A 27,884-nucleotide genomic window follows, 5' to 3' on the forward strand; every position below is an offset into this window, starting at 1 on the left:
TGGCGTGGCCCGGCACGACACACATCAGCACCGCTCTCCACACAGCCAGAGCCCCAGGCTGCAGGATTTTGGCCCTGGGAAGGTTCTGGACGCAGCCCCAGGACTCGGATCTCCATCCAAGCCTCGTGCCGGAACGAGAGGGCAGGCTCACACCACCTCCTGCCAGCTCCCATGGATTTTTGCAGGGGTGTGAGGTGTTGGAAGTGCAATGCCTGCTAATTGAATTCCCATCGTTATTGGGAACCACGCCAGCAGTGCAGCCTGTGGGGTGGCGAGGGCCTGGTGCCCAAGGTTAGGCTGGGAGAAGGGGAACGGGGACCTGTTGTGGCCCCAAGGGCAGCTCAGGGGATTTTGTTCAGCATCTCCCGGTGAATCCTGCTGCCCAAGCATGAGGCTGGCAGGACCTCACCTCCACCATGGAGGTGCCAGCAGCGTCTCCATGCTCCCCAGAGCACCAGCTCCTGGAGTCAGGGCAGCACGTGCTCATCTTTGCTTTGCAATTAAAACACTTCCCAGGCTCCCCGTGGCAAAGGAAAGCTGGAAACTCGGCCCCCAGCAGCCCCAAAGCCTTGAAGCACCCAGAGGAGCAGTACTGTATCCTAAAGTCTCCCATTTTTTAAGGCAAGCCGGTGATTTTCCAGAGCCGGCAGCGCAGGGTGATAAGCAGTAGGGGGTGGTTTCCCTTTGCATGCCACGAAGCAGGAACGAATCTGTCAGCAAGGAAAACAGGATTTTAATTTTTTTTTTTTTTTTTTCTTTTAATGGGGGATGCACTTTTTTTTTTTTTTTCCTTTTCTAATGTGGAAGTTGTGGGAAAGCCACAAAGCCACTGGATCTGCTTTGACAGCCGGTGGGGCTGCTCCATCCAGCCCGACGGCTGCAGGGTGGTTGAGCCCGAGTCTGGGGACCCCCAGGAGCGGTCACGGAGGGAAGCCAGGCACCAACGAAGCCCCTTCCCTGGGAAAGGCTGGCGCACGGCGCTTCCTGCCGAGCAGATGTCCCCGGGCGGATGCAGCTGCGGCGGGCGATAGCCGGCGGGCAGGCGAGCGTCTTCCCCTGGCTCCCCACCAGCCCCTTATCTCCCTACTGCATTCCCCGATGGATTAACGTGCAGGAAAATCCAGCGCCAGGGCCCCTGCCGCAAGCGGGATGCCAAGGGAAGAGCTCCGGGGGCCGTAGCCCGGCTGCTCCATGCCTGCTCCGGGATGGATTTGGGCACCGAGATTTGGGCCGCCGCATCCGTGCGTGCAGCCGGGGTGATGGGACGGTCACAGCGACCCTTCCCTGTGCCTGCAGGGGTGCTCCAAGCGCGAATGGGGGCTGGAGACCCCACAGCCGTGTAGGGCTTTGCGTCCCTGCAGCTTGGGAGCACGCTGGCACCAAGCTCTGCTTGCAGGGCAGTGCCACACCCAGGGAGAGCTCAGAGAGGTGCCCAGGGATGCTCTGCTCCCCGAGAGGGAAGGGACGGAGCTTGAGAAACCCAGACGGACAGACAGACCCGCTGGGGGTGGCACAGGAAACCTGCGGCACGCCGGGGCCGAGCCGCCGGCACGGCTCGGTGCCCTTGCCTGCAGACATGGTCCCGTGAGAGCGGGCGGAGGCAGAACCCGGCGCGGGGAGGGAGGGGACAGCCTGGGCCAGCAGCCCGGCGAGGGGCGAGGTGGGAGAAACCAGCGCCGTGGGCTTCTGAAAAACTCCTGAGGCTTGTGGAGAGGGGATGCCGCCGGAACGGCGATCATGGCACCGGAACGGCGATCACGGCACCGGAATGGCGATCACGGCACCGGAACGGCGATCACGGCACTGGAATGGCGATCATGGCACTCTGGGGAGTGCTGGGGACGAGCCAGAGCTGCGGGAGAAGGGGACAGGGGCTGGCACGGGGTGAACGCTGGGTCATCACCGATGGCTGGCTGTGAAAAGCGTCCCCAGCACCGTGGCGGCTGCAGAAGCAAGAGCGGGCACCCAAGGGTGCCTTGGTGGCACCGTGAGCCCAGCACCAAGGCGCTGGGCCCCGATAGCGGGCAGGGGCCGTGTGCAGGGGCAGATACGGGGCGTGGATGGCACACGCTGATGACCATTTCCTCTGAGGTTTTGCCTTCATCTGGCCTCAGCCAGCGCTTTATCTCCTGGCACGCGCCACGCCGAGGCCTCAGTGCTCCCCTTCTCTCCCAGGCTGTGCCTTGGGGTGTCCCTTCCCCTGGGGCACCCTCCAAACCCCTGCGTGTGCACACCCAGCAGGGACGGAGGGCGCGACCCAGCGCAAGCGACGGGTGATGGTGACGCCGTCCCGGGGGACCGGGACACCTGTGGGGTGGGCAGGCACGGATGGGCACTGGGAGATGCCACCCCCCACACACAAAAGGGAGCGTGGATCCCCACAGCGTGCGTGGTTCACCCCCGCCCCGGGCTCACCGCGCCATCAATCACTCCCCAGCGTGACCCACGCGGGTCAGGGCAGGAGTTTCCACCCTCTCCCACGGGTGGGGATGCACTGGGGCCCCGTCCTGCGGCGGTTCCAGATTTGCCGGGGAAGGATTGCCGGGCCGGGCCTGGGGTGGATCCAGCCGGCTATCGAGCTCTGGCAGGCGCTTATCTCCGCTCCAGCCGTTAATTTCCCACCGCAGCGGAGCGGGGCCGCCGGCTCTGCCGGGGCAGGGCTGGTCCCATCGCCGGTCCCCAGGCGCCCAGGGAGCCCCAACGGCACAGAGCGCAGGGAGCTGAGGGACCTGGGAATGTTTTCCCGTAGGAATTCCAGACCCCCCCTTCATCGCACCCATGGGACCCCAGGCGTGTGGTGGGTGGATGGATGCTCGCGGAGCTCACAGCGGTCCCGGGCTGCCAGCGGGTTTGGGGCAGGAAAGGGTTAACCCGGGGAAGTTTGCTCACTCTCGGCAATGATTTAAACCAGACAGAAAGGTTCTGTCATCCATCACGCTAACAGCTAGATCATTGTGTTTTAAAGTGTCTGTAATTGCAGCAATACAGAGACCCGGAGGAAGATAAAGGCTAGGAAGATGCAAATGCCGAGGGGAAGCACCAGCGTCGTGCACCCAGCAGGGAGAGGGCTGGGGACAGCCCTGGGGACAGCCGGGGGTGGCCCAGGCCCCCTCCTGCGCGGCGGCGGCACGGGGCGGGTGACGGCGTGTCTCTGATGCGGTGGGAGCATCCGCAAAACAGCGCAAGGGTACAAACCCAGTGACAGGGATGGGCAGAGAAGGGTCTGGGTAGGTGCTGGACTCCAAATATTGTCTAGAAATCGCGTTTATCTTCCTCATCATCCCTGGATGAATGTGGCTCTTCCTCCCCCATCTCCTTCGGGATGCAGGGGATCCCAGGGAAAGGGCACAGAGGAGGGTGAGGACTCGCCCAAAGCCTGCGAGGAAGTGGCCACGGCCACGGCCACGGGTGCCCGGGCTTTGTCCCCGCGTCCCAGGGCACGTGCAAAGCCGCCGGCGGGGAATTATTAACATCCAGCCGAACCCCGCCGAATAAAGCGAGCTAACACAAATGTTTATTTTCACAGTAGTGAATTACGACTTCAATAGACCGAAATTACAGGCTGCGTGCGTGGAATAGGAACGCGGCAGCCCCTGCCACCCAAACGCCGCCGGGGGGGACGCGGTGGCGCTGCCCCCCTGCCGTCCCGGGGGGTGACAATGCCACCCGCCCGTGCTGACACTGCTTGAGTGGCTCCCGGGGCACGAGGTGCCAGGGCAGGGCGTGTTTGGTGGCGTCCTTCAGCTGCGCCCCGGATTAAGGAGGGGTGGTGACAGGTCCCCGTGACACGCTCGTGGCTGGCACGGAGGGGATGGGTTTGGCCATCGCCGGGCTCAGGGCACGGCACCAGCCGGGCATTCACACGTTTCGTGACGTGTTCCAGGTTTGCACTTGGGTGTGTGACACAGGGCTGAGAGCGTGCTCACCCCCACGGGCAGCTCCCTGCTCTCCCGGCGATCCTGATCCCGAAGGAGCCGTGCCCTGGCAGCCCAGAGCTTTGGGAACACCCTCGTGCTGATGCTGGGGGTCCACAACGCCTCGACCTGCGCTGGGAGCCGCGCGTCCAACGCACGTCCCAGTGCGTGTGTCCCCACTCACACGCGGCGCTGGCATCTGCGTGCGCCAGGCGGTGCCAGCCATGCACAGCCCGGCGTGGCGAGGAGCGAGTCAGCTGTGCCGGCGGGGCCGTGGCACCTGCACGAGGCTCCCGGGGAAAGATCCCCGTGGGAATGAGGGCAGCAGGACCTGGAGAACCACAGGGCTCCTGGGAGCACCCTGGGAGCGCTCTGGGAGCAAGGGATGCAAACCTGGAGCTGAGGCGGGAGGGGCTGGCTCAGGGTTCTGCAGCACCTCCTGCTGTGACCCCATGAGCGACCAGAGCTGGGCTGGGCAGGGACCATGCAGGGGTCATTTGGGGACCGTGTGGTGGCCCCATAGTGGCCATAGAATGGTCACTTAGTGGCCTTGTGATGATCATTTACTACCTATAGAAGGGTCACTCCGTGGCCATGTGGTTGGCATTTACTGACCATGCAGTGGTCACACAGTGGCCATGTGATGACCATTTACTGGCCTTGTAGTAGCCACACAGAAGCTATACAATGGCCATTTACTGGCCATGTAGTGGCCACACAGAGACTGTACAATGGCCATTTACTAGGCATACACTGGTCACACAGAAGCCGTACACTGGTCACACAGTGGCCATACACTGGTCACACAGAGGCCATGCAATGGCCATTTACTGGCCATATACTGGTCACACAGTGGCCATACACTGGTCACACATTGGCCATACAATGACCATTTACTGGCCATACACTGGTCACACAGAGGCCATGCAATGGCCATTTACTGGCCATATACTGGTCACACAGTGACCATACACTGGTCACACAGAGGCCATACAATGACCATTTACTGGCCATACACTGGTCACACAGTGGCCATGCAGTGGTCACACAGTGGCCATACACTGGTCACACAGTGGCCATACAATGACCATTTACTGGCCATGAAGTGGTCACACAGAGGCCATACAATGACCATTTACTGGCCATACACTGGTCACACAGTGGCCATGCAGTGGTCACACAGTGGCCATACACTGGTCACACAGTGGCCATGCAATGGCCATTTACTGGCCATGCAATGGTCACACAATGGCCATACACTGGTCACACAGTGGCCATACAATGACCATTTACTGGCCATACACTGGTCACACAGTGGCCATGCAGCACCTGTGCAGTGGCCGTGCCTGGGCCCTGCAGTGCCCTGGCAGTGCCCGCACAGCGTCCGTGCCTCAGCCACGCCAGGGCCAGGCTCTGGCTGCCCAGTGCCCGCGGGGCCGTCCTGTGCCACCCAACCCCGGCCGTGCAGCCGCCGTGCCGGGTGACCCCGCCTGGCAGAGCCGCCGCTCTCCCAGTTCCCGGGACGCGGGCGAGGATGAGTAACGCAGCGGGCACAGCTGCCGGGCGCGGTGATTACACACACGCAGGCAGGGCTGGGGCGCGCAGGGAAACGCGCGGGGGAATTCGCGGGGATTGCGTTCCCTGTGCACGGGCAAGCCCAGCCTTGTGGTAGTGCTCAGGGAGGGAAAATTTGAATGCCGTGCCCGGCTGGCACGGGGCAGGAGGGAAGGGTGTGCCCGGCAGCCAGATGTGCACCGCTGCCCCGCGCCGCTGTCGGGGAGGGTCCCACCGGCGTTCCCAGCACGCAGCTGCCCTTGGAGCCCCTCCGAGGCCCGGCAGGGTGTGGGGAACTCCGAGGAGGCCAGGCTGGGATGGGCACGTGGGACTCTGAGGGCTGTGCCTGCGGTCTTGTGGCTGCTCCAGTAGAAGCCCAGCCCTTGGGCCCCTGGAGAGGGAAGCTGAGCAGCCACAGCCCCATCTCCCCACAGCCCCCAGCCCCTTGCAGACATTCCCAGCCTGCTCCAACCGCTTGGCTCTTCCCATGGCCCCAGACAAGTCTTGGCCCGTTCCCTTGCAGTCCCTCTGGCTCCCCCAAAACAACTCCCAGATCCTTGCAGCTCCCCAAAACATGTCACCCCGCCCCCCGTGCTGCCCCCCACTCTCAGCTTTGCAACCCTCGATCTTCAGCACCCCCAACTCTGCCGGTTTTGCAAACCCCAACCCCTGCAGGCCCCAAGCCCCGTACACTGCCCTGCATGGCCATGCAGCCCCCATGGTGTCACCAGGTCCCATGCACCCCCAAAGCCCTGGGCAGCCCCACATCCCCATGCAGACCCCGGTGTCACCCAGCCCCGTGTCCCACTCAGTGCCCCGGTGCCGAGCAGCCCCTCGGTTCCGTGCAGAATCCTCGGTGCCGCACGGGCCCGTGTCCCGGTCCATCCCATCCTGTTCCCCTCCCAATCTGCCCATTCCGTGTCCTGGTCCATCCCATCCCGTTCCCATCCCGGTCCATCCTATCCCATCCCATCCCATTCCCCATCCCGTTCCCATCCCGATCCATCCCATCCCATTCTCCATCCTGTTCCCATCCCATTCCCATCCCTTTCCAATCCCGTTCCCATCCCGTTCCCCTCCCGTTTCTGTTCCCATCCCGTTCCCGTCCTGCTCCATCCCATCCCGTTCCCATCCCGTTCCCACCCCGTTCCCCTCCCCTTCCCATTCCCGTTTCCGTTCCCATTCCCGTTCCCGTCCCGCTCCATCCCATCCTGTTCCCGTTCCCGTCCCGCTCCGTCCCATCCCGTTCCCGTTCCCGCTCCATCCCATCCCATCCCATCGCATCCCATCCCATCGCATCCCATCCCATCCCATCCCATCCCGTTCCCGTTCCCGTTCCCGTTCCCGTTCCCGTTCCCATTCCATCCCATCCCATCCCGTTCCCGTTCCCGTTCCCGTTCCCGTTCCCGCTCCATCCCATCCCGTTCCCGTTCCCGTTCCCTTTCCCGCTCCCGTTCCTGCTCCCGTTCCCGTTCCCGCTCCCGTTCCCGTTCCCGTTCCATCCCATCCCATCCCATCCCATCCCGTTCCCGTTCCCGTTCCCGTTCCCGTTCCCGTTCCCGCTCCATCCCATCCCGTTCCCGTTCCCGTTCCCGTTCCCGTTCCCGTCCCGCTCGATCCCATTCCCGTTCCCGTTCCCGTTCCCGTTCCCTTTCCCGTTCCCGTCCCGCTCGATCCCATTCCCGTTCCCGTTCCCGTTCCCGTTCCCGTTCCCGTTCCCGCTCCCATTCCCGTTCCCGTTCCCGTTCCCGTTCCATCCCATCCCGGCGGTGCCGCTCCGGTGGCGGCGGTGGCGGCGGCGGCGGGGCGCCCCCTGGCGGCGGCGGGCGCGGCTCTAAGGCAGCGGCGCGGGCGGGCCCCGCTCACTCCGGCCCGGGCGGCGGCGGCGGCGGCGGCAGCGGCGGCGCTGCGGGGGCCCGGCCGGGCACGGAGCGCGGCCGCGGACGCCCCGGGGCCCCGGCGCGGCGCCGGAGGATGCGCCGCCGGGGGTGAAGCGACCCCCGCGGATTTACCGCGGCTTCTCCGCCCTCCACCCGCTTCTCCGGTGCCCCCCCTCCGGGGGGAGGGGAAGCGCCCCGAAGCCCGGAGCTGGCGGCGAGCGGCGGCCCCGGGCGCGGCGAGCGGCGGCGGGCAGGTGCCGGGGGCTGCCGCCGCCTCGGGGCCGCCCTCCGCCGCCGCCGGCCTTGAGCGGGCCGGGGCCGCCGCCGCCGGGGGCCGCTGCCGGCTCTGCCCGCTCCTACCGGCCCCTGCCTTGGCACTTACCTCACCCCTCCGCCACACCTCAGGACGGTAAGTGCCGTCCGCCGACGGGGACGGGGACGCCGCCTGCTCCCGTGAAAGCGGGGCTTGGGATTCTCCCGGTGCTCGGGGGATGCTCTCGGTGCGCGCGGGAATCGGAGGCTGCCGGCGCCCCGGGAGGCTCGTAGGGCAGAGGGGCTGCGGGTACTGCCGGTGTTCGGGGGGTGCTCCCGGTGCGTCGGGGAATGGGAGGCTCCCGATGCCCGGAAAAGGGGCTGGGAATGTCCCTGATGCTCGGGAGATGCTCCCGGAGCGGAGTCGGGGAGGCTCCCGGTGCTCGGGGGAGGCTCCGGTTGTGTGCAAGAGTCCGGGATGGTCTCGGTCCCCCGGAGAGGCTCCCAGTGCCCGGGGAACGCTCCCGGCGCGCAGGGAACGGGGGTGCTCGGTGTGCCCGAGCCACGGAGGCGGAGCGGGGCAGGGCGAGCGGGGGCACAGCCGGGGCGAGCGGGGGCACAGCCGGGGCGAGCGGGCGCGGCGCTCGGAGCCGCTCCGCGGCGGAGGCAGCGTGTGAGCGATCGCCGCGCCCGTGGGCCCCGCTCCCACGCACCGCGGGGCCGGCGGGGCGCAGACCCCTCTTCCCTGCGCTGCCGGGGCGCTTCCTGCTCTCCCCTCCGCGTCCCCCGTCGCCGTTTCCCGGGCGCAGGGGCGGCGTGGGGCGGCACGGCGTCCCCGGGAACCCAGGCGAGTTTGTGCCCACCCCCCAGCAGACCCCCCCGCGGCTGTGGCTCCCGGCTCCTGCCCGGCAGCCCAGCTCTTTGTCATCCCCGCATCCTCCTCTCCGCCCGCATCCCGCTCCGGCCGCTGTGGGCTCGGAGCCGGAGCCGCGTCCGGTGGCGAGGGGGAGCCGACCCACTCGGGAGAGTTTGCGGGAGGGATCCCGCGGCTGCTTTGGGAAGTTCCGGCTCCCTTCGTTCTGTGTTTGTGTGCGAGGACGCGGGGCTGCGCTGGGAACGCTCGCAGAGTCCCGGCGTGTGCCAGGGGATGTTTGTTTGGATGTGGATTTGGGAAGGAAGCCTGGCTCGGGAGTCTCCAGCGCCGCCGTTCATCACCGCCTGCTCTTGCTTTCCCTTTGGAATGACGCTGAGCCGGGCGGCCCGGCTTTGCCAAGGGAACGCTGCCGGCGGAGCGATGGAGCGGGGCTGGCCCCGCGCTCCTCCGCGGCTCCTCGGCGGCGCTGAGCCGCAGCACGACCAGCGCTTCCCGTCATTCCCTCGCCGCTGGATGGTGCCTTCGGATACCGCAGAGCGTTTCTCTAGTTAAACACACCTTTTCTTGGAATTCTTTTTTTTTTTTTTTTCCCCTATTTTTTTCTCTCTATTAGCCAAGAAAAACTTTGCAACTTTCCTTCGCTGTCGGAGAGGAGCCACTGCCGCCGCTGCGTTTCGTTTTGTTTTTTTAATTCGAGGTCACGTGTGCTTTGACAGTGTCTTTGATTCCAAGCGATGATCTCGACTCCAGCTTAGGAAGAGCTTCTGAGCTCTTCCCTCTGTTGTTTTCTCTCTGTTCAGGAACAAAGAGATTTTATTTTTTTTTTTCTGCCTTTAATTAAAAGGAATAATTATTCCCCGCTCCTTTGTCGAGCGGCTTGAAGACGCTCTGCAAACACCCGTCAGCTCGGCGCCGCGGCGGGGCGAGCTCTGCTGTGGTACAGGGCATGGAGAAATGGGGGAACCATCCCGAAATCCCACGGCAAACACGGAGCAGCAGCCGCGGAGGATGCTGACAGCCACGGTCCGCGGGTGAGGAGCCCCACGGAGCTGAGCTGGGTGGGCTCCTGGATTCTTGGAGGTTTGTGAGGCAGGTCCCCGTGCTGAGAGCTTCCACGCAGGGAGAAATTCCCTGGCTGGGGAGGCGAGTGGAGGTGAGCTTGGCTGTGCCACGGGGGTTTTCCCTGCCGGCTGCCTCCCATGCTGGCAGGTGAGGTTTTACCCGGGAGCAGACAGAGGCTGGGTGTGTTTTGTTTGGAAAACGTGAGCGCAGATGTTGCTTTGTAGGGGGGAAAAGCCGAGGCCCGGCGGGGGAGAGGCTGTTCCCAGGTTTGGGCAGTGGGGAGGCCTCGCCTGGGTGCAGGATTTGCCTCTTGCATCGGGAACTTCCAGGCTGCAGGATGGAACAATATCCTGGTGCTGAGCCCCGCTCCAGCGCCGGGCTGCTGCGGGCAGGAGGGGGCTCTGGCGGGTCCCAGGGGGAACCTGGGGCTGCCAGGTCTGTGCCGACCCTCCCGGAATTCTGCATCTGAGCCGCGGGAAGCCCCAGGCAGGCGCTGTGGATGCTGCGGGGTCCGGCCGTGCCGCGGCAGCGGGGTCTCGGCTGCGCTCGCTGCCGGCAATCCCTGCTGAAGTCTGGGGGCACTCTGGCCCTGGCCGTGCCGGTGCACGCTCCCCTGTCCCGCAGGCGCCTCGGGAAGGTGTCCGGGTGCTCTGGGGCGCTGTGGGACCCCCGGGGAAGAGCGGCACCCCGTAAATATCTGCTATTGTACCTCTTAGCGGCAGGCAGCGCACTGGCAGCCAGTCGGGCAGGAAGCGCGGGGCTGCCAGGGAGCGCTGGCAGTGGGGCCGGAGCTGGGTCCCTCCTGGGGGGGGGGGGGGACACACCAAAAAATCCCCCCACGGCAGCACTGAGCCTCTTCAGCCCCCAGCCCGAGCAGCACGGTGACAGGGAGCACAGGGTTTGGGGCACATCAGGGCCGGGTACCGTGAGCGGGGCTGGGAGGGACCAGGCACAGCCCGCGGGTTAAGCTGGGCTTAATCGCTGCTGCTGGGGCCGGGGGATGCGCTCGGTGCCGCAGGTCGGGCGCTGCAGCCTGACCTGTGCTTCCCAAGCTGGGGCTCACGTGGGAGATGGATTCAGCTGCCCCGCAGGATGGGAGCCCCCAAGCCGCGATCAATCCTCGCCAGCCAGAGGCGAGAACAGGCTGGTGGCACAGAGGCCGCCCCCCTGGCCTTGGTGCCATTGCCCGCTTTTGGGGTTATTTTTAGATTTCCTGAAGCTGTTTTCTGCTCTCCCTCCCGCTGTGCTGAGGCTCCCCAGGGGGAACCCCACCTTGACAAACCCCCAGCTTTCCTTTGGAAAGATGCTGACCGATGGTTCCAGAAAACATCCAAGGGATTTCCTGTTTATTTTTGCAAAATTCTCATTTTTATATATATATATATATATATATATATTCCCCCCCCCCCCCCCCCCCCCCCCCCCCCCCCCCGTGTTCTTTGATTCAATTTCACACGGGCAAAAATCGCCTCGAAATGGAGCCCGTGGTTCAAAAATAGACAAAAGAGTCGGCGAGGCAGCAGCCTGGAGGCTGTGGGAGAGCACGGCCGGATCCGGCACCCCCTCGGAGCCGGTACCGGCCCGGCGCCTGTGGGGCAGGATCTGGCACGGGGTCCCTGGGGAGCCGGCGGCGCCTCGGCGTTCCCACGCTGCAGGGACCCCGCGGGAGCCGGGACTCTCCCTTCTCCAGCCACTCTCCGCCTCCAGGATGCCCCGAACCCGCCGCGGGTGTCGCTTGTCCCTGCTCCAGCCACCGGGGCCACCCTCGGCCCTGAGCATCCCCGTGCGCTCGGCTGCGGAGATCGCGGATTTTTGGGGGGCGTGGGGCCGGTTTTGGGGCTCCCCTTTGGCAGCGCTTCGGCGCAGGGTGGTGCAGCCCAGGCGTGGGTGTTTTCCTGGGTGGGGGCAGCTCCGGCAGGGTCAGCCCCAGCCCTGCTCCTCTCCAGGTGTTCCGGGCTGCCCGCGGCGCTGTTTACTCCTGGTGTTTAGCCAGGATATTTAATTTCCAGGAGTGTAAGGCAGCTGGGGAGCAGCAGGGTGTGTGTGTGCCCACCTCCCCGTGCCACCCCGCTGGGAAGAATCCGACGGTGGCAGCGGGGGAGACGCTGATATTGTGCCCTGGCTGGGTGCCGCTGGCCCGTAGGTCAGGGGGACCCCCCCCAAACTGCCCCTGTGAGTGGGGGACCCCTCCTCCCAGCCCGTCCCCCGCCAGCAGCCACGTCGTCGCCAGCCGCTGTTGACTCACAGGCTCCGCCGTCGAGTCCCGGGGCTGAGGCCGAGATGCTTTTACAGGCAGGGCTGAAATGCACAAAATGTTCGACTTGTAAAATATGTAGCGTGAGAAAATAGCCTTTTCTGCTCTCCTCCTCCTCCTCCTGCCGCCGCTCCCCTGCCCCATCTGCTCGCTTGGAACGCTTCCCGCGGCCGGGGGCGGGGGGGGGCCGGCGGCGCCCGGGGTCCCTCGCCAGGGGTGGCACCCACCCGTGCCCTGGGTGCCAGGAGGGCTCCCGGGGGCAGCGCCGGGATGCGCTGGCTCCAGGAGGATGCTTTTGCCCAAAGTTCGGCTCTCTCCCGAAGGAGGAGGAGGAGGAGCGCGGGGCTGGCACCGGGAGTGCCCGCGGGGCTGCGCCCCCGCCGCTGGGACATCCCGGGGGGGCTTGGGGCTTCCAAAACCTCTCCAGAGGGTCCCGGGGAATCCCGCAGAGAGGCGACCCGGCAGCCCCAGGAGGGCGGCTCCACGCCGGAGCTGGCCACGAGCCACGGTTTTCACCTTAATCCATCATTATCTGGGCACAATTCGGATCCTTGCCAAGAGCAAGGTGGGAAGCGGGGGGGGGGGGGGGTGTGAGCATGCTTTCCCTATTCCCCTGCCATCCTTTTTGCTGCCTGTGTGTAATTAACAGAGTAATTAAAAACAGGATGAGTTAATTGGTATTCATTTATGTGGCAGATGTTTTTAATTGAGATACGAAACAATTTACCTGTTTACATAAACAATAGCAAATGAAGGCTTGTAAAACAGAGAGGGCGCCTTTTTTTTTTTTTTTTGGGGGGGGTTTTTTTTGGCTTTTTTGTTGTTGTTGTTGTCGTTTAAAGGAAAAATCAAACCCATCCCCAGCCCCGGCCATGCCAGCTCGGGGCGCTGCTGGCACTGCCTTGGTGGCACCGAGCCAGCTGCTTTGGGTCCCTGGGTGGATGCTTTTTGGCTTGAAAACTGGGATTTGGGGGCTTGGGGCGCGCGGAGAGCCTGGCTGCGGGCGCTGCTGTCCCGTGAGGAGCTGTGCTGTCACCGCCAGCAGCCGGAGGTGGAAGGGGACCGGGGATCTGGGAATCGCTGGGAGCCGATGGCCTGGAGCTGAGTGGGAGCGGTGCCCGTGGGGCGAATGCCAGCGGCGCTGGCATTCAGGGGGTGTGGCCGCAGGAAATTGGGATGTACCCGAGCAGCGGGGAAATCTGCTTTTCCCGGGAACTGTGCTGCTGGGAGGTAGCCCAGCGGCACAGGAGCTGTGGGAAAGGTGGGGATGACCTCCCCAGGGCTGGAGCCGGCTGAATCTGGGTTCCTTTAGAAATTGTGCAGAGTTTGATTGATTGGATTGACTTTTAAAGAGCTTCGTTCGTGCTGATGAGTGCTGGGGGCGGATCGCTCCCTGCTCGGCCGGCTCCCCAAAACGAGCGGTGATGGGTGGGCAGCGTCCCCCCAGCACCATCGTGGGATCATGTAATGGTTTGGATTGAGAGGGGCCTTAAAGCTCAGCTCATTCCACTGCCATGGCAGGGACACCTTCCACCATCCCAGGCTGCTCCAAGCCCTGTGCAGCCTGGCCTTGGGCACTTCCAGGGATCCAGGGGCAGCCACAGCTGCTCTGGGCACCCTGTGCCAGGGCCTGCCACCCTCCCAGGGAACGATTCCTGACCAATATCCAATCTAAACCCATCCCACAGCTGCACTGCTGCTTTCTCCTGCTCCAAGCACAACTGGGGTTGAGCTCCAAGCTGCCTGGTGTCACCTTTGTCACCACCAGCCCCAGGGAAGGCATCAGGATGGGTGCAGTGGAGGGGGGAGCTGATCCCAGAATGGGAATCGGGATGGATACAGTGGAGGGGAGAGCTGATCCCAGAATGGGAATCGGGATGGATACAATGGAGGGGAGAGCTGATCCCAGAATGGGAATCGGGATGGATACAGTGGAGGGGAGAGCTGATCCCAGAATGGGAATCGGGATGGATACAGTGGAGGGGAGAGCTGATCCCAGAATGGGAATCGGGATGGATACAGTGGAGGGGAGAGCTGATCCCAGAAAGAGAATCAGGATGGATACAATGGAGGGGGAGCTGATCCCAAAAAGGGAGTCGGGGTGGGTGCAGGGGAGGAGGGAGCTGATGGTGCTGTGGGGTCCCGCCAGCTCCGCCGGGCTGGTGCACGGGGCTGGCGCTGCTGCCCGGCCTCGGGCACCTCAGGCTCCCAAACCTGCTCCAGCTGGGACAGCTCCGGCCCTGCCATCCTCTCGGGGAGTTGTTCTTGGCCCCGCCGGCTGCGGCAGCTGAGGAGCAGGAATGCTTCCCTGCCTTTGTTTCGGAGGCAGCCCGGCTTGGGGAGACGTCGCCTCCAGCATCTGGATTTCATTTGTGGCCATTTGGAGAGCATGAAGGATGCTGGGCGCTGAATTCCCTTTTAACCCTTGCTTCGCCCGGGAAGCTTCGCCTGCGGGGAGCGGGAGCTTTCCAGTGGCCGCATCCAGGAGGACGAAGCAGCTCCGTGTGTGCTTCCTGCCCATCCCCGGCGAGCGGAGAGCAGAGCGGCCGGCCCGGGTGCTCCGCGCTCCTCCCGGGGCGGGCACATCCCGCTCGTTGCCCAGGGAGGAGGCAGAACCCCGGGCTCCTGGCGGCTGGATGGGCTCCCCGGGGCTGTGGGAAACGGCAGAAGCCGTGGGCTGGGCTGGCTGCCAGCCCCGTCCCTCCCGCACCGCTCCTGTCCCCCCGGCTCCAGGATGCCGTGTGCCCGCTGGAATGCTTGGCTGTGTGACAGCGTCACCCCCGCGGGGACCCCGGCCGGGCAGTCAAACCCCGCCGTGTGACAAATGGGGGGCTCGGGGTCACACTGGGGGGTGCGGGGGTCCGGCATCCGCCGGCCCCGGGAGGGGCAGAGCGGGGAACAGCCGCTCCCGCCAGCCCAGGAGAAAATACTAATCCTTTTATTTTTATATTATTACTTATTCATCTGGGCTGCACAGACCTAATGGAAACCAGATGGAGGAAAACAGACACGGCCCCGAGCGGCTGGGACAAATTACCCCAAAGAGAGAAAAAAATAGAGGGAAAAATAATTCCAGCGGAGTTGGAGTTGTGCTGGGGAATCGCTGCTCGAAGGAGCTGAGGGGAGGCTGAGCTTTGCTCCCCAAAACCTCCTTTGCTCTCCTGGAGTTTTTCCCATCCTGCAAAGGACCCGGGTTGGTGGCACAGCCGTGGTTGGGTCCTCTGGGCATTCCAAGCCCTTTATCCCATTGGATTTGGGACCATTCCTGTGCCGGCCTGGCCGCGTTTGGGTTGCAAACACCTCGGGGAAAATTTAAAACTTGAAGAGGAAAAAAGAAAACACGAGAAAAGCCAGAACCAGGCCCCGTTTCCCTGAGCGCTCGCTCAGCTTTGTGGAAACTTTCCCGCTGATGGGAGGCTGCGGAAAAGCCGTGTCAGTGCCAGGATGAACGTGTCCATGTTTTCCCCTTGGTGTGGGGATGTGCGTGGAGTCAGGGCAGGGATGGGCGTGCAGGGGAGGACGCTGCCAGGGGTGTGACAGGGACAGGGATGGTGCCAGGGGTGCAGGCAAGGACCGTGTGGGCTCAAGGTGCTGCAGCTGTGACCCCTCGCAGGGTCGCACTCTCTGCACACTCAGGGCTCATCCTCTGCCCTCGGAGCTGGATCCTGCTCCGCTGAGGGACGGGGGAAGCCCGGAAAGCTGGCCAGGCTTTGCCCAGAGATGGACATTTCCACGGAAAGGGAAATAAAAGGTGTTTTTCCCGAAACAAACCATTTATCCTGGCAGGCCCTGTAAGGAAGCTGAGGTTTTGGGGAGAGGGAAGCTGCACGGTCTTGGGATTTCTGCTGTGGCTGAGGAGGGAGAAGGGAGAGAGGAATGGGGAACTGGAGCACGCACATGCAGAATTCCAGTGTGCTGTGGACAGAGAGGATATCCCTGGTGCTGGAGCCATCCAGAAGGACCCTGTGTGTGACCAGCCGGGATTTTGGCCCCCTCCACCATCTCCTGGCGCTCCGTGCGCCGCCGGCTGCGGCACAGCCGCGGTAGCATCTCTGTGGGGACGAGGCCCTGCTTTGCTTTAGCCTGGCCGATGTGCTGCGGCCAGGATCAATTAATCTCCCACGGTTGCCCTGGATGAAGGACGAATATTGGATTAGCAGTTATCAGGGTGGGGGCTCAGGAGGGACCCCGCGGCCGGGGGCGGCCGTGGCGGCCGCTTCCATCTTTGGCCGGAGCCGGCGGCGGCGCGGGCGCGGTGACAGATCCCCACAGCTGCCAGCACTTGTGGCCACCCGTCACCGCCGGCGTGGCGGCCACGGGGCCCAGACCCCGCAGCGGGGCTGTGTGCCGGCCAGAGGGGTCGGCGCTCCCCCCGGGAATGCTCTGCCAGGAGGTTCTGGGGTTGGGAGCGCAGGGAGGCGGGAGGGAGGCGGCGATGCCCGGCGGGGTGATGGGGATCAATCCGTGGGGGCTCCGCGATCCCCGGATTGCAGGATCTGGCCTTGCAGGGCCGCTCCGTGGCGGAGTCGCTTGTGGACGTGTGGGTCCTGCTACTGCCACTAAACGCTGGCTGCAGTGATCCCACGATCTCTGCCAGGGATGGCGAGGGGGCAGCAGGAATCCCCAGGATGCGTCAGGAGGCTGCTGTGCTGTGCCGTGCCGGCAGTGAAGTGGCACAGGCTGGGGCAGGGTTGCAGCACTCCGTGTCCCTGCACAGGGCACTGTCCCTGTCCCCACCGCTGTGCAGGTGTCCGTCGCCCTCCCCACCGTCCTGCGGCACACGGGACGCCGGGCACCGCCCCTGACTCCCGCAGCGGCAGCGGAGATGCCCGGGCCAGCCCGAGGTCCCCAAGTGTCCCCTGTACCCCTGACCCCGGTTCTCCAGGGAATCTCTGCGCCGCCTGGCACGCCCCGCTCACCACCCCGTGCCCTCTTCCCGCAGATAACGCGGAGACTGCGGCCGCCGCCATGCCCGACTCTCCGGCCGATGTGAAGACGCAGGCCCGCGCCACGCCGCCCAGCATGCCCCCGCCGCCGCCCGCCGTCACGCAGGGAGCCACGCGTCACCCCTCCTTCACGCCCGGCACCAGTGAGTACCGCGCTGCCGCCCGGCCAGCAGCATCCTCGGGGCCCGGCGCCGTGCTGGCGGCGCCGTGGGGCGGCGTTACCCGTCCTCAGGCTGGGGGCACGTCCCGGAGCGCGTTCCTGCGGGGAGCGCCGCGTGGCACTGCCCAGGTCCCTGGGGACAGGGACATCCTGCTCTTCTGCCGGCCGGTCGCCGGATGCTGGCACGGAGCAGAGCGTGGTTGGGCGAGTTCCTGTGGATCGGGGATGGGTCCCGTGCGTGTGGGGACACATCTGTCCCCCCGTGTGTGGCACCCAGCGGTGGCAGGGCAGTGTCGTGGCCAGCCACAGCGGCTGGGACCCCCCTGTCCCGCCCAGGCTGTGGCGTGGTGGCACCAGGGGACTCCGGGTGGGAGCTGCAGTCTCTGCGCTCTGTGCCGCCGAGCGTGGTGTCCCCAGGCACGTGGGCTCATTGCACGCCCGCGGGGTTTGCACCAGGGACCCGTCACTGGTGTCTCCATCCTGGACAAGGCACCTGCAGTGGCAGGGGACAAGGCTGGGCCCCGGCAGGAGTGGCAGTGGCCACTGCCAGGGGCTGCTCCAGTTCTGCTGAGACTTTTCCCGGGCACGCACACGTGCACGGGTTTTTCTGGAAGCTGTTTCTTGCGCAGAAAAAACCCCGCTGGGGAAGAAAAACCCCTAAAACAACCCCCGAGATCCCTCCCCTGACACCTGCAGCCCGCAGCAGCGCCTCTGGACAGACTCCGTAGGAATCAGTTCGTGCTCGGCTGTGCTTGGAGGGGTTTGGGTGTCAGTGCCAGCCCTGTGGCTGACGTGGCAGCCCTGGGCCTGGCATGAAGGACCAGGGGTGCAGGCGGCCTCTGCACCACGGCTCAGCACAGGGAGGGATTCGGGACACGGGGCTGGGCGTGCAGGCAGCCTTTGGCTCAGCATGGAGCAGGGTTTGGGATGCATGGGCATCACAGCTCTGCACAGAGCAGGGTTTGGGATGCATGGGCATCACAGCTCAGCACGGAGCAGGGTTTGGGATGCATGGGCATCACAGCCCAGCACGGAGCAGGGTTTGGGATGCATGGGCATCACAGCTCAGCACGAAGCAGGGTTTGGGATGCATGGGCATCACAGCCCAGCACGGAGCAGGGTTTGGGATGCACGGGCATCACAGCCCAGCACGGAGCAGGGTTTGGGATGCATGGGCATCACAGCCCAGCACGGAGCAGGGTTTGGGATGCATGGGCATCACAGCTCAGCACGGAGAGCAATTCAGGATGCATGGGCATCACAGCTCAGCATGGAGCAGGATTTGGGATGCATGGGCATCACAGCTCAGCATGGAGCAGGGTTTGGGATGCATGGGCATCACAGCCCAGCACGGAGCAGGGTTTGGGATGCATGGGCATCACAGCTCAGCATGGAGCAGGGTTTGAGACACGAGGCTGGGGGCATGGAGCAGCTTGGCATGGACACCACAGCATTTTGGTTCTTCTTGGCCTCGGGGGACCTCATTCGGTCCCTAGAATGTCAGGACTTTATCAGGCGGCCGAGCATCCATCCCCTGAACCCTCCCTGTGGCTGCAGTGGGACGCAGGGACCCCGGTCCCTGGTGGCTCCGGCGGCTTTGCCCGCGGCACAGGTGCCCGCGGCGAGGAGCGTCCCGCGCAGGGCCCCCGGCCGAGAGCTGCCCCCTCTGCTCTCTCATCATAGCGTGTTTTATTTTGCTTGCAGATCGAGACGCTGGCCCTCCGACGTTTCTGCCTCGCGGCCGTTTTCATGGTTGCTTGAAATGGTCGATGGTCTGTCTTTGTAAGTAAAATGAAACACCCGCTCTCATGAGAGACCCGAGCGCAGCCGCAGCCCCCCGGGGGTGCTCCCCGTCGCCAGCCCCTCGCCCTGCCCCGGCGGGTCACGGGGATGCGAACCCCAACCCCATCCCGGCCCGGGGACATGTGTGGTGTCCAACTTAGGAACGCACCTGTCGCGGGAATAAAAGCACTTGTGGCCGCCGGGTTATTTTCGGCACCTCTTCAGCGGGCGGCGGGCGCTGCCCGGCCGGAGAGCGAGCGGGAGCCCCCCAGAGCAGGCAGGGCTGGCAGGGCAGCACGGCACCCCCAGGTCAGTGCGATCCCAGCGGGGACAGGCGCGGGCGTGCGGGGCAGCGCAGGGTGACGCGCCGTGGGGACACGGGCGGTGGTGTTGTCACCCGTGCGGTGGCACACGGGCGGTGGTGTTGTCACCCGTGCGGTGGCACACGGGCGGTGGTGTTGTCACCCCTGCGGTGGCACACGGGCGGTGGTGTTGTCGCCCGTGCGGTGGCACACGGGTGATGAGTGCTGTCACCCGTGCCATAGGGACGTGGGTGACACATGTCACCCTCGCCACTGGGATACGGGTGACGCATGTTGTCACCGGTGCCATCGGGACATGGGTGACACGTGTTGTCACTGGGTGACGCGTGTTGTCACCCATGCCGGTGGGACATGGGTGATACATGTTGTCACCTGCACTGGCAGGGCATGGGTGACACGTGTTGGCACTGGGTGATGCATGTTGTCACCCGTGCTGGTGGGACACGGGTGATGCATGTTGTCACCCGCGCCATCGGGACATGGGCGATGCGTGTTGGCACTGGGTGATGCGTGTTGTCACCCGTGTGGTGGGACACGGGTGATGCATGTTGTCACCTGCACTGGCGGGACATGGGTGACACATGTTGTCATTGGGTGACTCGTGTTGTCACCCTCGGTGGCTGGTAAGAGGTCCCTGTGCTCGCGTGGGGCTGGTGCAAGAGAGTGGGGCGGCCACTCCGATGGTTGGTACCCCAAATTATCCCCCTGGATTTCCCGGTGTGTGGCGTTCAGGCAGCTCCTGTCCTTCCTGGCCGGGCAGTGGGGACAGAGGTGCTGCCAGCCAGGCTGGACTCGGTGGGAAATGGCTCATGGATCCTCTCTGGGAGTGCTGAGCAGCTCATGGAGGGGCAGGTTGGAGCCCCTTCCCTCGGCTGCTGAGGAGCCAGATCAGGCCCTCGCTCCTTCCCCACAGCCCCCACAGCACCGGGACCAGTCCAGGATCCCCACGAAGCCTCCCAGGGGGTGCCAGCCCCACGTTCCCCAGCTCCTACCATCCCAGCCTCGTCCCCACGGCGCCGGGGCACGGCCACCCGCGCTGACCCCCCGTTCCCTTGTCTCCCCAGTGATGAACGGGAGCAGCCACTCGCCCACCGCCATCAATGGGGCTCCGTCCACCCCCAACGGGTTCAGCAACGGGCCGGCCGCCTCCTCCAGCGCCTCCCTGTCCACCCACCAGCTCCCTCCGGCCTGCGGCGCCCGCCAGCTCTCCAAGCTCAAGCGCTTCCTCACCACCCTGCAGCAGTTTGGGAACGACATCTCCCCCGAGATCGGGGAGCGGGTGCGCACCCTCGTCCTGGGGCTCGTGGTACGTCGCTGGGGCCGCCCGTCCCTGAGGAGCCTGTGTTTTCCTTTGGGGATGGAGACGCTGCTAAAAGGGGAAAGAGGGGGCCTAGACTGATGTCAATCCTGGAGGAAAGGGGGTTGGTTGTTTTCCCAGCGTCTCCTGGGATCTGCACACCCAGCGCGGGGTTCGTCCCGGCTGCTGGCACGGCCGGTGAAGCCTTGAGCGTGGTTTTCCCTGGAGTGTGGTTTTCCTGTGAGCCTGGCAGAGGAGCAGGAATGAGGGAGGAGCATCCCCCAGGGGTGTGGGGTGCTGAGCCCAGGCTGTCCCCACAGAACTCCACCCTCACCATTGAGGAGTTCCACGCCAAGCTCCAAGAGGCCACCAACTTCCCGCTGCGACCCTTCGTCATCCCCTTCCTCAAGGTGGGTCTCCAGCCTGGGCAGGGCGGGGTTCATGGCAGCGTTCCAGCATGGGGGATTTGGGGGTGGCTCTGGGGCTGGCAGCTGCCTGGGGGTCTGCCCCTGTGCCCCCACACGTGTGGAGTCATGCAGGGCCGGGGCTGGTTGCAATAAAGCCAGGGGTCGGCCCAGCTGGTTGCCATTTGCAATGCATTAAAAATTCTCTCTTTTTTTTTAATTTTTTTTTTTTTTTTGCCTTTTAATTTCACACTGGCTCTGCAGTGTCACCCTGCTCCGGAGGGATTTGCCCGGCGCTGGCACTCCTGGCAGATGTTTGAGCCCGGTGTCCCCTGTCCCTTGTTACCAAAAGGATAATTTAAAAGTGCAAAAATAGCTCCTTTTCCACCTCTGCATGCCAGCCCCACCCCCGAGCAGGGGTCCATGAATGGAGATCCGTGCTCATCACAGGAATCTGCTGGAGTGGATTGCTCCAGGCTGAGCTGGAGGGGGACGGCAGAGCCCCCTCCCCTCCCCTCCCGTCCTGTTTGCAGGGTTTTTGGGATCCATGGGAGCAGGGAAAGGTGAACTCCCAGGCACCGGTGGCCCCTCGGCTCCAGGCAGGCTGGGATCCGTCCCCGCTGTCCCAGTGCCAGGAGCGCAGCGGCCGCGCCGGCCGCCCTGGCACCCCGCTCCCAGCTGTTCCCACCACCCGCTCCAGATGTTTCTCGTTATCCTAACTGCAACCAGCCGGGCTCGGCGCGCTTCCCAGACTGGGGACTTGCTGTTTTTGTGGGATTGCTCCCCCCTCGGCCAGGGAAGGGAAGGGAAGGGGAGGGAAGGTCCAGCCCTGCTCACCGCAACTGCAGCTCCGGCGCTAACGTGTCCCACAGATGGGATCTGGCTGCGGCTCAGCTGCCGAAGGCAAAATCCGGGGCTGGCAGCCAGAGCGCCGGGCAAAAGGGGGCTCTGCTGCTTAATTCTGCCGCTCCTGGGGCTGCAGCGCCCTGGGGGGACACGGTGGGTGGGTGACAGGGGAGCTCGCAGCTGATCCTTACAGCTGTGGGTGCCACACGGGCTGGGGTCCCGCAGGTGATGACCCCAGGGAGCAGGGGTGGGGACAGGGTGGCCGAGGTGGCTGACCTGGCCCGGGGGTGATGCTCCGCAGCCCCTGCCAGGATGCAGGAGGGCTCTGTTGAAGCCGTGTCTGGACCCAGTGGGGTGCCACCCATGTCCCCCAAAAGCCCACCTGGCATCCCACGCTGCTGGCATCCCACGGCTGTCCCCTGGAGAAAGGGAGCGGACCCCCAAAGGGCAGGCACCCCCTGCCCCGGGGGCACAGCCAGGCTGCTCCGGGGGGGCTGCGGGGCCGTGGACTGGACTGTGACCCCCCCGCAGGCCAACCTGCCGCTGCTGCAGCGGGAGCTGCTGCACTGCGCCCGCATGGCCAAGCAGACCCCGGCCCAGTACCTGGCCCAGCACGAGCAGCTGCTGCTGGACGCCAACGCCTCCTCTCCCATCGACTCCTCCGAGCTGCTCCTGGAGGTGGGCGAGAGCGGCAAGAGGAGGACGCCAGACAGGTGCCGGCCGCGGAGGGCGAGCGGGATTTTTCAGGGACGCATCCCCGAGAAGGGGAGGATGTTCCGGGGGGATGGGTGGGGGGTGCCCAGTGGGGGCCAACCTCCTCTCCTCCTGCCAGGACCAAAGAGAACGGTTTGGACCGAGACCCCCTGCACCCCGAGCACCTCAGCAAGCGGCCGTGCACCATGAGCCCGGCGCAGCGCTACAGCCCCAGCAACGGGCTGGGGCACCCCCCGAACGGGCTGGGGCACCCCCCCGCCGGCCCCGCCCTGCCCCAGCACTACCGCCTGGAGGACATGGCCATGGCACACCACTACCGGGACACCTACCGGCACCCCGACCCCCGGGAGCTCCGCGAGCGCCAGCGGCCCGCCGGTGAGCGCTGCCGTCCCCGGGCACGGAGGGGGGGAACGGGGCTGGGACCCCCCCTGGAAGGAGAGGGGGTCCTGCGTGGGGGGCTGACCCCGCTCTTGCCTTGCAGCCGTGCACGGGGCGCGGCAGGAGGAGGTGATCGACCACCGGCTCACGGACCGCGAGTGGGCGGAGGAGTGGAAACACCTCAACAACGTACGTGGTGCCCCTGCCCCGTCCCGCGTCACTCCGCTCTGCCCTCCATCCCCGCCGTGCCGAGCCTCCTCTGCCGCCACAGCTTGGAGCCGGCGCAGCCCGGCATCGCCCTGCCCGGCGCCGGGCACCGCAGCCCCCTCCCCATCCCCGCTGTCGCCCCCGCAGCTGCTGAACTGCATCATGGACATGGTGGAGAAGACGCGGCGGTCGCTGACGGTGCTGCGGCGGTGCCAGGAGGCCGATCGCGAGGAGCTCAACCACTGGATCCGGCGCTACAGCGACGCCGAGGACATGAAGAAAGGCAGCCCCCCCTCCGCACGCCCCCACAACTCCTCCTCCTCCTCCTCTGCCGCCGAGGCTCCCCAGTTAGGTACTGACCCCCGGGGCCGTGGGCTGCGTGCGGGGGCTCTCTCGCCTCTCCGGGGCTCCGGCGCTGCCGGCGGGCGCGTCCCAAGGGGCGGCATCTTCTAAAGGCGTCCCCTCTTCTCCACAGACGCTCACCGGGACTTCGCGCCGCGGCCGCTCTCCGGGTACATGCCCGAGGAGATCTGGAGGAAGGCTGGTGAGTGCGGGGTGGGCACCAGCCCCCGGCAGAGCGCCTCCGCCCCGGCTCCCCTCGCTGGGACGCCCGCGGCGCAAGAGGAATTTGGGGTGGTTTCGCGGGAAGGGGGGACGCCGGGGCACTGGCACAGCCCGGCCACGCTCGGCTGCTGCCTTCCAGAAGAAGCTGTGAACGAGGTGAAGCGCCAGGCCATGTCCGAGCTGCAGAAGGCCGTGTCGGACGCCGAGCGGAAAGCCCACGAGCTGATCACGACGGAGCGCGCCAAGATGGAGCGGGCCCTGGCCGAGGCCAAGCGCCAGGCGTCCGAGGATGCCCTCACCGTCATCAATCAGCAGGAGGACTCGAGCGAGGTGGGGAGCCGGGGGGACGGGCTGGAGGCGGCGCTGGGTGCGCGGGGCCTGCCGCAATCGAGGCTGCGGCATCTGCGTGCGAGGCTGGGACGGGAGGAGAGGGGGATTCCTGCGCCCAGACGGGGATGCAGGGAGTGGGCGATGATGGGGTGCACGGTCCGGGATGTGGATGCAGTCCAGGGTGATGTGCGTGGTCTGGGGTGTTGTGCACGGTGCAGGGTAGGGTTGTGCGGTCTGGGATTAGGGGGGACCCGGTTTGGGGTAGGGGAGCACGGTCCAGAATGGGTGTGCCTGGTGTGATATGGAAATACAGAGTCTGGCATGGATGTGCACGGTGTGGGATGGATGTGCCTGGTGTGGGATGGATGTGCCTGGTCTGGGATGGATGTGCACGGTGTGGGATGGATGTGCCTGGTGTGGGACGGATGTGCACGGTGTGGGATGGATGTGCCTGGTGTGGGATGGATGTGCACGGTGTGGGATGGATGTGCACAGTGTGGGATGGATGTGCCTGGTGTGGGATGGATGTGCACGGTGTGGGATGGATGTGCCTGGTGTGGGATGGATGTGCCTGGTGTGGGATGGATGTGCCTGGTGTGGGATGGATGTGCACAGTGTGGGATGGATGTGCACGGTGTGGGATGGATGTGCCTGGTGTGGGATGGATGTGCCTGGTGTGGGATGGATGTGCACAGTGTGGGATGGATGTGCCTGGTGTGGGATGGATGTGCACGGTGTGGGATGGATGTGCACAGTGTGGGATGGATGTACTTTGTCTGGAATAGATGTGCCTGGTCTGGGATGGGTGTCCCCAATCTGTGATGAGTGTCCCCAGTCTGGGATGAGTGTCCCCAATCTGGGATGAGTGTCCCCAGTCTGGGATGGGTGTCCCCAATCTGTGATGAGTGTCCCCAGTCTGGGATGAGTGTCCCCAATCTGGGATGAGTGTCCCCAGTCTGTGATGAGTGTCCCCAGTCTGGAATAGATGTCCCCAGTCTGGGATGGGTGTCCCCAGTCTGGGATGGGTGTCCCCAGTCTGGGATGGGTGTCCCCAGTCTGGGATGTGTGTTCCCAATCTGTGATGAGTGTCCCCAGTCTGGGATGGGTGTCCCCAGTCTGGGATGGGTGTCCCCAGTCTGGGATGAGTGTCCCCAGTCTGGGTGTCCCCAGTCTGGGATGAGTGTCCCCAGTCTGGGATGGGTGTCCCCAGTCTGGGATGATGGAGTGCCCAGTCCCGAGTGAGGGTGCACAGCCCAGCCTGGGGGTTCGCTCTCCGGAGCTGAGGCCCCGTTCCCCGTCCCCGCAGAGCTGCTGGAACTGCGGGCGGAAGGCCAGCGAGACGTGCAGCGGCTGCAACACGGCGCGCTACTGCGGCTCCTTCTGCCAGCACAAGGATTGGGAGAAGCACCACCACGTCTGCGGGCAGACTCTGCAGGGGCTGCCGGGCGCCGCCGCCCCCGGGCCGGGCCAGCCCGATGGCGTGCCCGCCGCGGCCAGCAGCCCCAGCGAGGCGGGCTCGGTGGCCGCGTCCCGCGCCGGCACTCCGGCCACGCCGGCGCCGCTGGACAGCGCGTCCCGCTGATCCGCCCGGAGCCACGGACTGCGCCCCGTGCGATTTCCTCAGCTACCTGACTCGTGTGACCTCCGAAACGACCTCTCTAGCTCCTCGCAACTAATCCTCACGGATCCTCAAACTGGGCTTTAAGTGGAGTTAAGGCAAATACCGGTCTCTGTTCTTTCTTCAGTCTTTGGTTTGGCTTTTTTTTTTTTTTTCAGTTGGTTTTCTGTCGGTTCGGGGATTGTGGTTTGGGATTTTTTTTGCGGGTTTTTGGCTGGTTGTTTTTTGTTTTTTGGTTTTTTTTTTTCCTTTTTTTGCTCTTTGGATGAGGGATTTGGCTCCAGCCTCGCCACGCAGTGCTGTGGGGAGAGACCAGCCCGATCCCATTGCCCATGGGGCTCAACTTGGAGGAGGAAAGAACCTTCTTTTCTTCATCTCTCTCTTCCTATTTTTTTTTTCCTTTTTACTTTTTTTTTTTCTTTTGTAAAAAAAAAAATAAAGAAAATAAAAAAGAAAACGTCGGACTCTTTGGCTTTAAGTAAGAAATTGTAAAAAAGGAAAAAAAAAAAAAAAAGAAAAAAAAAGAAAGAAAGAAAAATCCAAAAACCAGACGACGCGTGACGGACGCTCACCTGTAACTACCTTGCTAGCTAGCCAAGAACAGACCAGACTCACCTCTGCTCCAAAGGAAATCCAAAACCAAGGAAGATCCAAACATCTCTCCACTGCCAAAGTTCGTTTCGTTCTGTTGTCGCTTCCTTCCCCTCCCCACAAGGATGGATGGACGTGCCCCTGGGGCTTTAAAGAATTTCTATTAAAATAAAGAAAAAAAAAAAAAAAAAAGTGTTTTTTTACTAAAAACCCCAACCCCCAAGGTGTGGGAGGGGGAGAACCGCAGCCGGAGCTGGCACATCTCTACCTCTGCCCACCACCGACCTGGAAAAGGAGAACGAAAAGGAGATTTTTAAAAAGAATAATAACAAAAAAAAAGGAATTTAAAAAAAAAAGAAAAGAAAAAAAGGGAAATTAAAAGACGGATATTGGGTTTCTTCCCTCCCCGAAGCCGTCGGGGGAACCCCCCCCAATCCCTTCACTGCCAGGCTGCTCCCACACCCCGCGCTGGATTTGTTTCACAAGGATTTTTAAGAGGAAAAGGAAAAGGAAAAGGAGAAGGAACGCTGCCTCCTTCCCGGCCGAGGACGATGTGGATTATTTGGGATTCTCGCCTCGCTGGAGCGGCGCGGAGGACGGAAGTGCAATACGGAAAGTCCGAGCTGCGAGCGGAGGCGGCGGTGCTGCGCGCTGATGTGAATGTAAATAGTGTCTGCAGAGGTCCAAAAAATCAATAATGATGATGATGATGATGATAATTCATGATAATGATCGTGATGGTGATGATGATGATGATGATAAGAGACGTTTGCCAAATAAAGGATGAGGAGGAAGCGTGGGGCCGTGGCGCTGGCCGGAGCGAGGCCTGGCACCGAGCGGGAGGAGCCGGAGTTTTTCCGCATTTGCAGAACCCATCCCGTGTGTTTTCCGTCGGGGAGGAAGAGGAGGGAAGGGCTCGGGGCCGTGGGGGGGGTTTGTGCTGCCAGTCCCTGGGCCAGGCTGGGCCACGGCAGAGCTTGGGACACGCCAAGGGTGATGTCACCGGCCCTGTGCCACCGGCACCCAGCCCTGCCGGGGGTTCTGTGCCCCCCAAGGCCTTGGTGCATCCCCTGGGAGGGTTCTGTGCGCCCCAAAATCCTGCTGCATCGCCTTGGAGGAGTTCTGTGCACCCTAAGACCTTGCTGCCTCTCCCTGAGGGGGTTTCTGTGCACCCCGAGATCTCAGCATCCTCCCAGGGTTCTTCTTCTGAAGAGGTTTCTCTGCACCCCAAGCTCTTGGTGCATCCCCCCAGGGGGTTCCTGTGCACCCCAAGCTCTTGGTGCATCCCCCCAGGGGGTTCCTGTGCACCCCAAGCTCTTGGTGCATCCCCCCAGGGGGTTCCTGTGCACCCCAAGCTCTTGGCCCAACCCCGGGGACGTTTCTGTGCCCCCCAAGACCCCGGTGCAGCCCCTGGGTGGTTTCTGTGCCCCTCCCGTGACTGTTCACTTTATTTATGGTGTGACATATGTAATATTGTCTATTTTTCTTACGTTTCCTGAGAAGAGGTAATATATAAGAGTATTGCAGATGCCCCTGCTCGCCCGGGTGTCCGGCCCGGCCCGTCCCCGCCGTGTCCCCGCGTGTCCCCGCGTGTCCCCGCATGTCCTGCCGGGGCTCTGCCTCTCTACCTCCACCTCGCCGGGAAACCGCGGGCGAGAGCGCTTCCACAGGGACTGCTCTCCCTTCCACTCCACTCCCTGCTGGTTTGCTTTTTTGGAATTCTTATGACTTTTTTTCTTTATTTTTTTTTTCCCCTTTCCGTTGGTGGTTTTTTTTTTTTTTTTTTTTGATAAGAATAAAACTACCCTACCAGAACCTTGCATTGAAACCAAAAGCCGAGGGAGGGGACGGGAGGGGAAGGGAAGGGACGGCGGTGTCTGGGGCGGCCGAACCAGAACGACAGCTTTAAAATGTGAGATTTCCCAAAAAAAAAG

The 27,884-nt window shown here is 63.8% G+C and overlaps 1 protein-coding gene across 4 annotated transcripts; it reads left to right on the top strand.

Annotated features, from left to right (window-relative positions):
- The first annotated feature begins 7,643 nt into the window (after nt 1-7,643).
- CBFA2T3 (CBFA2/RUNX1 partner transcriptional co-repressor 3) lies at nt 7,644-27,761 on the top strand. 4 transcript variants are annotated; one of them, XM_040075438.2, is made up of 12 exons: nt 7,644-7,757; nt 16,733-16,879; nt 18,601-18,678; nt 20,066-20,307; nt 20,619-20,708; nt 22,080-22,261; nt 22,381-22,637; nt 22,744-22,829; nt 22,995-23,199; nt 23,323-23,391; nt 23,551-23,741; nt 25,048-27,761. In XM_040075438.2, the coding sequence occupies exons 2-12, from the start codon at nt 16,759-16,761 to the stop codon at nt 25,321-25,323; spliced, it is 1,797 nt and encodes a 598-aa protein (XP_039931372.1). In that variant the 5' UTR covers nt 7,644-7,757; nt 16,733-16,758; the 3' UTR covers nt 25,324-27,761. The 4 variants fall into 4 exon arrangements, with proteins under 4 accessions (XP_039931372.1, XP_039931374.1, XP_039931375.1 ...); XM_040075440.2 differs by having other exon boundaries at nt 23,554-23,741; XM_040075439.2 differs by lacking the exon at nt 7,644-7,757 and adding an exon at nt 9,182-9,505.
- Nucleotides 27,762-27,884: the final 123 nt, after the last annotated feature.

This window comes from Hirundo rustica, chromosome 11, assembly GCF_015227805.2.
Source record: "Hirundo rustica isolate bHirRus1 chromosome 11, bHirRus1.pri.v3, whole genome shotgun sequence".
NCBI classification, from domain to species: domain Eukaryota; kingdom Metazoa; phylum Chordata; class Aves; order Passeriformes; family Hirundinidae; genus Hirundo; species Hirundo rustica.

Bases quoted from the DNA above. Each gene is read 5' to 3' on its own strand.
- CBFA2T3 (XM_040075438.2), top strand. From the start codon at position 16,759: ATGCCCGACTCTCCGGCCGATGTGAAGACGCAGGCCCGCGCCACGCCG. The intron at 16,880-18,600 runs GTGAGTACCGCG...TTTTGCTTGCAG, and splicing joins CTCCTTCACGCCCGGCACCA to ATCGAGACGCTGGCCCTCCG. The intron at 22,830-22,994 runs GTACGTGGTGCC...TCGCCCCCGCAG, and splicing joins AGTGGAAACACCTCAACAAC to CTGCTGAACTGCATCATGGA.